Source organism: Neopsephotus bourkii, unplaced genomic scaffold (assembly GCF_033783945.1).
Source record: "Neopsephotus bourkii isolate Nb327-2 ecotype Australia unplaced genomic scaffold, CSIRO-AGI_Nbou_v1 NB_718, whole genome shotgun sequence".
In the NCBI taxonomy this organism is placed as follows: domain Eukaryota; kingdom Metazoa; phylum Chordata; class Aves; order Psittaciformes; family Psittacidae; genus Neopsephotus; species Neopsephotus bourkii.
The window spans coordinates 1,645,397-1,655,595 of NW_026901217.1; the positions used below are offsets into that span (position 1 = coordinate 1,645,397).

At 55.2% G+C, this 10,199-nt stretch overlaps 2 protein-coding genes across 2 annotated transcripts; both read right to left on the reverse strand.

The window, feature by feature from the left end:
* Positions 1–3,525: 3,525 nt before the first annotated feature.
* Positions 3,526–6,061, reverse strand: LOC133212541 (maestro heat-like repeat family member 5). Its single transcript, XM_061354102.1, has 6 exons — positions 5,869–6,061; positions 5,390–5,563; positions 4,959–5,114; positions 4,584–4,685; positions 4,196–4,298; positions 3,526–3,863 (listed from the first exon to the last, which is right to left on the reverse strand). Exons 1-6 carry the CDS (start codon positions 5,968–5,970, stop codon positions 3,682–3,684), a joined length of 819 nt encoding a protein of 272 aa, XP_061210086.1. The 5' UTR covers positions 5,971–6,061; the 3' UTR covers positions 3,526–3,681.
* A 3,144-nt stretch (positions 6,062–9,205) lies between these two features.
* On the reverse strand, positions 9,206–10,197 carry LOC133212542 (maestro heat-like repeat-containing protein family member 7). Its single transcript, XM_061354103.1, has 2 exons — positions 10,099–10,197; positions 9,206–9,780 (listed from the first exon to the last, which is right to left on the reverse strand). The coding sequence occupies exons 1-2, from the start codon at positions 10,192–10,194 to the stop codon at positions 9,385–9,387; spliced, it is 492 nt and encodes a 163-aa protein (XP_061210087.1). The 5' UTR covers positions 10,195–10,197; the 3' UTR covers positions 9,206–9,384.
* Positions 10,198–10,199: the final 2 nt, after the last annotated feature.

The following is a 10,199-nucleotide window of genomic DNA, read 5'->3' on the forward strand; positions in this document are numbered from 1 at the left end:
CATGGTATAGTGGGGAGGTGTCCCTGCCCATGGCAGGGGGTTGGAACTGGGTGATCTCAAGGTGCTTTCCAACTCTAACTATTCTATGATTCTAAAATCCCATTGTCCTTATGCAGAGTAAGTGACAGGAACAGATAGTGGTGTTCAGAAAAACACAAGCTGTGAAACAGCAGGTCGAGGAAAAACTCAGAAAGAATAATGAGCAAGAGCAGGCATAGAGCCAACTACAGCAAAGTTCTGTCCAGGCTTAGAGACCAGGAACTGTACCTCCATGGAGCTCACAGGCATAAGGGTAAAGCATGTGTGCGGAAGGCCCAGGTGTGAGGCTTTTCAGGGCAGATGGAGCTTATTGGTGCAGGGCACTCAGGTCCCAGAAAACTCCTTTTAAGACATCCCTTGACACTTGATTTTCATTCTTTGTGTGCAAGGGCTGCAGTCTATGTTCTCAGTGTGATGAGACAGACCTTGGTGGAGCTGGGAAGTCTAAGAGTTATTTTTCACCAAGGAGTAACAGAAAGCAGCTCTATTCATGAGCTCTCTGCTGTGTAACCAGTTGCTCAGAACAGGATAGATCTCTACTGAAAACCCAGCTGCTGAGGTGTGAATTGCATGGGACTGAGAAAATACATCTGAGAGAAGGAGCAACAATGAGACAAATAATGTTAACATGTTTCAAGAAAGGATCCCAAGTAAGAAGCTTATGGATGTGAACAAAGGAGTTGTCTTCCAGTACCTGACTTCTTCCATCCCAAGGAACCAGAAATGCATACATACACAATAGTACATTTGAAACAGAACTTGCTTTCTGCTGCTGACAGGCGAAACATGTAAAGAACCATTCTTTGTCTCACAATATGAGTAAAATAAAGGTTTGCTGTATTTAGCACCTGCATATCTTTGACTGATAAGTAGACTGACGTCTGCAGTCTTGCAGACCTGCCCTTAGCTATTTTACTGGAAAGTTCTGAGCACACATTGTCCAGAAAATAGGAATCTTCAAGGTATCTTAAACTGGACACCCAGAATCATTGAATAACCATAGGTTCCAGTGGATATTTTCAATGCTTCAGAGCTGAGAATAACAGTCTCCAACGGGCTTTGGTTTCTTGTTCATTATCTCATAGGTGTGTTGCTTCCCATAGGAAACATTAAGCATAAGAAGTGCATGTATGTGTCTAATCTCTCAGAGGAGAGCATCAGGTGCGGGGCAAGAGCAGACAAGCCCTTCGCATTCTTTACACAGCAGAGGCAGCCAGAAAAGTCAGCCTGATAGTTTATACTGAAGTTCAAGTTAATTCCAAGGTTGGATTTTGAATGCCCCTTAAGGAAAGTAGGAGATTTTAATAATATGCAAGTATTAATTAGAAAATCTTAACATGAACGCCAACAGTGATTGGCATATGCTCCTTTGTAAGATCAGATGGCGTATTAATATAGGTAGTTAAAACCTTTAGTTGCAAAAAGACCACAGTGAATCTCATTTTCATACAACCGGCAGTATGTTTTAGAGGATAATCTACACATTTCTTACCTTTTGCAGATGATGAGGATGACTGTCTCTAAACTTTTTATATAACAGCAACTAAAAGGTGATATTCTTGTCCACCTGAGCTCCTTACATCTTCCCACTGCTACAAACACTTTTGCAACAGGAGAGCTGACCTAAAGCTTTCAGCAGGTTTAATAGATTTTGTTTAAAGTTCAGAATGAGACTGATACCATTCTGTTAAACAAGTTATAGTGATGATATTTCAATACAATGACACAGTCACTTCTGCATCACAACTATGGTGTGACAACAGGGCTACAACTTAAAGCGGGGGGAGACACATCACAGTGTGAAGATCTGGGGTAAGAAAAATAATGCTTTTCTGTGAAGGAGGCACTAAATAGTTGATCTGGACAAGATAAGCAGATAGGGGATCTACAATTCTGGCTACTCAGGACTGCCTCAGGCAAGCAAGGACTTTTACTTGCATTTTAAGTGATCTCACAAAGGTCTCCTCGAGTTTGGCTAGAGGTAAGGTACAGTGCATCAAAACCTACTCACCTTTCTGATCTAGTCCTGGTTCCAGTCAGAATATTTTTGAATGCTTCCAGTGATTTAAGCCCCTAATGTATTCACAGTTTGAACTAATACAGAATAGAAAAACCCCATATATCATGCTGGGAAAACACACGGTTTGCACGTGTATTTGTATTCATTTTTCAAACTATTTGTATTTCTTTTCACCCAGTGAGGGCTTAATGGTTTCACCATGAATACTTGTCCATTCACATGCAAATTTAGCATGCAGATAAAATTTGACAAAATTTTCCACAAAGAAGAGATTGTATTTTATGCTGTGACATTTCTGTTCTTTATTTCCTGGAGTGTTAGACACTTCTAAAAGACAGAATAGATAAATTTGGTATGGAAACGTTCATTTCAGAAGGAAGTGTGCCTTTTTCAAAGCGAAGGGAAAATATTACAATAACTAAGAAAATAATTAATAATACTTAGCAATTTCAAACTGTCTTTCCTCCAAGTGGCTCAAAAGCGTATTGCAAAGAATAGCCAACACTGTGTCTCTAACACCCCACCCCCCCCCCCCAACAAAAAGGGATTTCTGCAGCAAAGGGAAAGCTGGTGCCCGTAAGAGCATGTACTTTGATGCAAATGTGAGAGATGGAAGCACACAGAAGAACTGAAAAAGTGCCTAAGCATCTGAGAGCCCCTTGAACAAGATCTGCCTAAGCGAACATCTCCAGGGAAGGCACATTCCTCAGTGGATCAGGGGCTCACAGCAGACAGTGGCATACAGTGGAGTTTTCTCGAGGCGGGGAAACCCAGGCGAGCACCAAGTCCTGCTGGGAATCAGGTGGGGCCACCCTAAGCTCCTGCAAAAGGCAGCGCTGGGAACACAGAGAACAGGGCATAGAAGGGTGTGCAGGGAGGGCAGGCACCTCTTGGAAGGAGAGACATTCCAAGGCCGCCTGCACAGGTCAGGGCACACATGTCATGTAATCCTCAAGGAAGAAAGGTGGGCACTTATCAGAGAGCAAAGGCTGCGGCTCCAGCACGGTGACCTGCACCATCTACGTTGGTGGTGGCCAGTGCCTTTGCTTGGATGGAGTGGCTGAAGGGGATGCCTGCAGTGGAGGAGGTTGTGAGGCACTGGAACAGGATGCCCAGAGAAACTGTGGATGTGTGGCCCTGACTTCTGTGCACTCTGTCAGCGGTGCTCCCAACGACCATGGCCGGGCCGATGAGGGTGGCCGGGGCGCAACCGCTGCCCAGCAGCTCCCGACTGGCCTATCCACGCTGCGTGTGAAGGACACCGTGGCCTTGGAATTGTGGTTAAAACTTTAATCAGAAAGATGCATTTTCTTAAACAGGGCTTAACTGCTGCCTGGCTTTTCAGAAGGAGCAGCACAGCGCCCGCCGGATCCATCCCCGTCTTGGCTGCTCGTGTAAACAGGTGAGGATGTGCATTGTCTGAGCTGCCAGGTATGAGATCTGGGGTTCGTCTTCAAGTACCAAATCATGGAGGGCTGCAACAGAAGGAAAGAGAGCAGAGCTGAAACCCAGCAATCTGCAGAGGCCAGCAGGCATCCCTTCCAGACCATGCCAGCCCCAGCCATCCCTTTCCCCGGTCAGGAGGCGCAGGTGGGGCAAACGGATCACGTGGAACCTGCTGCTCAGGAATGCAACAAATGCCCCCGAGATGTTCCCTGGAGCAGGACAGGGCATGGCAGCACGCTGCCCAGGCTCTGTCCCCTGCCCCACCAGCCCCAGCACACACAGCACTGTCCCTGCTTACCTTCCCAGACCTTCAGAAGCATGTCCCTGCTGTTGTCCTTCAGGCACCGCGCGGCCAGCCCTGTGCAGAGAGCTCCATCAGACCCACTGCTGCCCAGCACGCTCCCGGCAGCACGGCCCTGCCTCTGCCGGTTTGGCTGCACCCCTTCTTCCCCTCAGCAGGGTGACCCCAGGGAAGGACAGGACCCAGGGGGAGGTGGCACTGAGCAAGGTGCCACTGAGCCCCGCTGCGAGGGCAGGGGGTGGAGGGGGAAGCACAGATCCCCTGGCTGCACAGGCCTTGCACGGGGCAGTCGATGCTCTGGCAGCCACAGGGCTGCTCCTCGCTGCCAGTGCAGCAGATGGGACTGGGGCCAGGCTGCCAAAAGAGGGACTCCAGTGGCTGCGGCTTACCGATGAACCTCACGGCTGCCAGTCTCACGCTGACCTGAGCGTGCTGCAGGTAAAGCAGGCTCTGACCCACGTATTCTTCAGCTCTGCTCTGCTCCTGCTCCAGCTGGAAAGAGCACAAAGGCCCAGGGCTGACACAGAGCTTCCCCAGTCACCTGGGCTGTTCTCTCCTACCAGCACTCCACACCTCCCCTTGTTCCTCAGGCCGCATGCATCTCCCAGCCAGGAGGCCTGTGGGGCTGAGGCTCAGAGACAGCCTCAGGCAGGGCAGGGTCTGGAGCTCCTGAGAGCCCCCTGTGCCACCACCAGGGCCCAAATGGGCCTCCTGCAACAACCTGAGGGTGGGGAGGTGAGAGGACCACCCTGTGTCCAGCCTGGGACTTGTCCTCACCAAGAGCTCCACAGTTCTCCATCTCTCCAGTGTCTCCACATGGGGACTTAGCCCTTTGCATTTGAGCACCTTCGCAGCTGCCCAAAGGGCTTCCTGAGAGGCCTGCAGGGGGGGACAAGGATTGTTGAGATTGTGGACAGGGATAGGGACCCGAAGGCCTGGCCCCCAGCACATGCAGGGACAGTTGGGAAGCCCCTGCAGACTCCACTCTTCAGGCCTTGGTGGTCATGCCCTGCTGCTGAGCCCTGCTGGACCACGTAGGGTAGGTGTGGGAAATGTCCGTGTCAGCTGCTCCTGCCCTCCCTGATGCCCAGGCCACCCCTGTGGGCTCAGCACGCCCTCCCCCACACCACTGCTTAGGTTTGGAATCTGTACCTTGGCCACGCTCTCCATCTCATCACTCATGTGCAACACGAGTGGGACCAGGCTCCTCCGCACCTTCTTCTGCATCTGCCGCTTGTCCTTCCAATCCGCCATCTGTATTATGTCTTTGAAGAGGCAGATGGAGAGCTCTCGTATCTGGCTGCACTCCTGGTAAGGAGGAGGACAGGAGGACTTCAGTAACAGCTGCTCCCTGAGCCAGGGCATCAGCGTGGTTGAGGGGAGGGGCCTCAGGTCTCCCAGAGCCATCAGCCTGTGAGGGAGCAGCTGGGCTGGGATGCAGAGACCAGAAACCATCCCCACGAGAGCGCAGGGGCATGAGGAGGGGCATAGCCCTGAGCAAGCGCTGTCGCCAGGCTGTGCTGCCAGGCAGTTGTTCTTGCAAAGGGCCCATCAGTGGGACTAGGTTTCCACAGCAGCCTTACATCATCAAAGAGATGACGGAGCCGCCTGGCCAGCTCCAGAGCGATGGATCTGGCCTGCTTCTTCAAATGACCCATCACGTTTCTGAATATGAGCAGGGCCCTCATCTTGTCGTCACTGTGGACACTGAGCAGGATGTTCGTCAAGTCTGGCAGCATGACCAGTATTTTCCTTGCCTGTAAGAAGCACAGAGTTTCTTTCTTGTGAAGTGGTGAAAGACCACCCAGGCCAAAATGCTCTGGCCGTTAAGCAGCAGCCTCCCGTCTGGGTGCATGGGAAGTGGCACAGGAATTCCCGCAGCAGCCTCCAGGCAGGCCTTGCCCGTGGGTGCACTGAGGGGATGGGGGCACGTGAGGGGACTTTGAGGGCATTTGGAGCCGTCACCCCAGCTCCCGACTCCCAGCCCAGGTCAAGCCACCGCATTCCCCACTGCCCAGCCCCAGGCGGCCAGCATGGCTTCACTTGACTATGCCCGGCTCACCGAGTCAGGTGACTCTGACAGTGTGACGAGGCCATGGAGCAGCATGGAGAACAGCCTTGGAGGCAGCAGCAGCTTCCGGATTTTGTACACCCCAGCAAACATGTTTGGTGTCACATGGCTGGAGGCCAGCAGCTGAAACAAAGATGGCAGTGAGAGACCGACCAAGCCTGCAGGGCTCTCCGCACAGTACAGCCCCTGGGTCCCACTGGGGCTCAGGGCAAGGGCACCGGGGATGGAGAGCGTGTCCTAGGGGACACTCGGCGCTTGTGGGACACACCACACGCTTGTCTGTGCTGGTTCCGCCTGTGCAAGCAGAGCACTGCCTGGGCAGACAGGGGCTTTGTGCACCCGCACCCAGAGAGCGTGGCCCTGCGTGGCTGGGGCAGGGGAACCTGGTGCTGGGCTGGCCCTAAGGGGCTGTGTCCTCCTCTGTGACCATTTGGGGCAGGTGGCAGGGGAGAGGGCCGTGCCTGTTTTCCTGGAGAGGCAGGCACGGCCCTGAGCACGAGCAAGGACCGGGCTGGTTACTCACAGCCAAGAGCTGGATGCACACATCCACGCTGTGGGACCTGAATCTCCATTGCACACTCAGGTAGTGGAACCTCATGTTCAGCTCCCTCAGGACGTTCTCCAAGATGAGACGCCGGGACAGCAGCACTTCCCACATGGCCATAGCAACACTGCAGACACAGAGCACTCTGTCGGCAGGGCCACCCCAGCCACCACACGGTGCCTGGGCCAGTCCTGCAGCAGCCAGGCTGTCCTGAAGCCCTGGCCCTTCCCAACCCCTTGCTTGGAGTGCCCGGGTCCCAGCCTGGGCAGGCAGGAGGCGGCTGAGATAGTGTTCCCCATGGGGTAGGGAGGAACCTCGTGCAGGGACTCGGATCTGGCTTGGCCAGCTTTGGCTACTGCAGGCCTGGCCAACCCAGCAGGGCTGGAGAGAGTGGTGGGGTTCAGGGCCCTGCTCCTCAGGGGTGCCCTGTAGTTTTCTGTGAGCCCCCAGGCCCCTCTCCCCACACGGAACAAACCCACAAGGGCTGTGGGGGTCAGTACCTGTCACATGCTGGAGACAGATGCACAAGTCTCAGGATCGCAGGCGCTGGCCACTGCTGTGCCATCTTTAGAAGCAGCATGTCCAGGGCGTGCTGCGTCGACGCTGTGTTGATGTGCTCCAGGTTGTTGTAGATGCAGGTAACGACGACTGGCACCTGGAGGGCACACGAGTGAGGGTGGTGCTGCCACCAGACTGGAGCCATTCCCTCAGCTGCCACTGAAATGGCCGCCCTTCCCGTCCTACTCTGCTGGCATGAAATGGCTTCAAGGTGCCTGAGGCACCTGCGTGAGGGAAGGCCCGATGTAGGGAGGAAGAGTGCCTGAAAGGGCTCAAGGGCAGGGCAGCCACACGCTGCTTACCTCTGTCAGCCAGGAGGCAGGATCTGTCATGGCCACATCCACAATGCTGATCAGTTCCTCCTTATCGCATATGCATGAGTCTCTCATGGCCTCGATGGCCTTGAGAAGGATGACCGTCTTATCAGGGGGGTGGAGGTATTCCCCAAATGCCTGCGGGAGGAAGGAAGGCAGGGAAGACGTCTCACACCGAGTGCCCTGATAGTGCTGCTCAGCAGCTGCAGTCGCTGCGGGGTGGAGGATGAGGAGAGAGGGGCCCAAGGTGAGGGAGGAGGGCTGGGGCCGCGGGCATGGTGTGCTGGCCCTACAGAGAAGCAGGGCTTCCTGGCGGCCAGGAGAGCTGGAGCTGCTGCTGGGACACCGGAGTGCAGCCCTCTGGAGTCCCTGCTCCAGAGCAGCAGCAACCCTCTCACCAGGGACAGTGAGACCATGCCAAGCCTGCTGGTTCTGGGCCCCTTTGCTCACACCAATCTCCTGCTGATGCCCTGGACAAGGCCCAGCAAGGGAGAAGCTCATTACCTTGACAATGCTCCTGGTGCTGCACAGGGAAAGCCAGGAGGGTTTCCTGGCTTTCCTTTTGCCTTCACACAAAGGTGTGAGGAGATGCTTTAGGCTGTCCTCTGGTGATGTCACACCTAAACAAGAGGGGATCACAGAAGAGTCATTAGGACACAGCATTGCTTGCCATCAGTGACGGCTTTGGCTATGGGGACCATGGAACAGCTGGGTTCTGAGAGGTCCTGAGAAGAGTGGGAAGGAGAGCAGCACAGAACTGGACTTGTGGTGAGCATTCAGCTTCTGCAGTAAAATGATAGCTGGGATGCTGTGGGAAAGCAGCTGTGAGGGCCAAAGGAGGTGAGGGAAGAGGGCAGGCTTTCCTGGACAACTTCCAGCAAGTACAAAAGGAATCCACTGCAATGCTCGGGGAAACAAGCAGGACTACGAGGAGATGTCTGCGTGTGGAGGGACGCAGCCCGACACTGCTTCTCTTACATTTTTCCTGCTGGATGACTCTGAAGAGGTAATGAAGAGCATCCAAAGCCTCATGCTGGATCTCCCAGATCTTGCTAGTCCAGCAAACAATGAGATGTCCCAGCAGCTGTCCCAGGAGGCGGTCATGGATAGCGTCGCCGTGGGAAGAGCTGTTGTCACCTCCAAGCAAGCTCCAGACCTGGTCAAGGGAAGCAGGATGGGTAGAAGGGCTGAGAGGCAGCAGCTGCGACAAAAGCCCTGAACGGAGAGTCTGCCCCGGGGAAGGATCCTGGCAGGTCAGAGCTCTGCAGGGCCCTCCCAAAGCACCAAGTTGGGCAGCAGGGCAGGGAGAGCTGCCAGGCCTGGGCCCCCGCCATGCTCCTTGGGCAGTGCTGTCCTGCACAGGACCGGGGCCCGAGATGGCTCCTGGCAGAAAGGGCGCTGGGGAGGGAAGACCGTGGGAAAAAGAAAGAAGCCGAGACCCTTGCCCAGGGCAGAGCCGTGCTGAATGCCTCAGGCATCTCAAACTGCAGGCTGATGCCCACGGTGGGCAGGGAATGGGAGACAGCCTGGCTGGAGGGTGCCTGCCTCCTTACCTGCACTGAGGAAGAGCTGTCCATCAGATCAGCCAGCTTCCCAATCCTCACCACGGCCCTTTCGCATGCAGCTGCATTCTTAGTGTCGGTGAAAGGCAGCAGCAACTGGAAGGAGAGAAAGTGCTGCTGTGCCCTGGGAACGGGTGCCTTTGCCAGCAGCAGCAGCAGCCCTGCTCAAGTCCCGACTGGACCCATGAAGTCTTTGTGGCCCTGAAGGGAGGCAGATGCCAACCCAGGGTAGAGTCTGCTTCTTTCTGTGCCCTCCCCAAAAGCACAGGCCTGTGTCCCCTCTCCATGAAGGCTCAGCTCTTGGGCAGCACCCTGCCAGGGGTTGGAGGGGCTGCAATGGGGGAATGGGCATACGGCTCTCTAGGAAGCCAGGAGTGCAGAGCGTCAGGGCTGGGCTCCCTGTGCAGGAGAGGCAGGTTCCAGTGGGTCTCTGCCCCAGTCAGACCTGGGCAGAAAAGCAGGAGGGACTGCGAGGCAGGGGAAGAAGGACAGCACCCGCAGCCACTGCTGTGGTGCCTGAGGAGAGGGGTCAATGCTTCCCACTCCTTTGGTGCGAGGAAAGCTCTGGGGATGGAGCTGGCCCAAAAGTGCCATGGGCTGGGCTTTGCCATGGTACAGAAGGAGGCTGCAGAGGGGAAATGACGCTGACTGCAGCCAGGGTCACGCTGCTCCTGGAAGAGCACGGTGGGCCATGTCTGGGTCCCCCAGGGGAGCTGAGCACCCTTCCTGCGGTGTGCTGTGTGCGTGGTGCTGGGGAGGACACCGTCCACTCCAGAGTGGACACTCCTGTCCCTCCAGGGTGAGCAACAGCCCCTGCGAACCCCACTCTCTGCCAGTGCCGCACCTGCAAGATACTCTTCAGCTCCCCACAGCCAGGGGAGCTGAGCACCAAGCTCTGCAGCAGGATGTCCATGGCATCCAGGGTCTGCAAGGAGGAGAAAGGTTGTGTCAGTCTTTCTGCAGTCCCTCTCTCCCTAGGGACGGGTCTAACTCCCCCCACCAGGGGAGGACACCCCTGCCACCTCTGGTTGGCTAAGGGAGGCCTTGGGGCAGACAAGCTGCGGTGGGCAGAGGAGCCAGTCCAGAGGCACTGGACATGGCGAGGCCCAGGGGAAGGAGACGAAGGGACGAGGGAGGGAAAGCAAAGCTGACACCCTGCCGTGCCTTGGATCTCTGGCTGTGTCTCAGCACGTGGCAGCCAGGGAGCAGCTCTGAGTGCTCCTGACAGCACAACAGCACTTACATCAAAGTAGAGGGAGCTGTCTAGGCCCTGCATGTCTGTTTTAGGAGGAAGCAAGAAGACACTCCTGAAGCAGGCCTCTAAAAGGCTTTCCTTCATGCCCC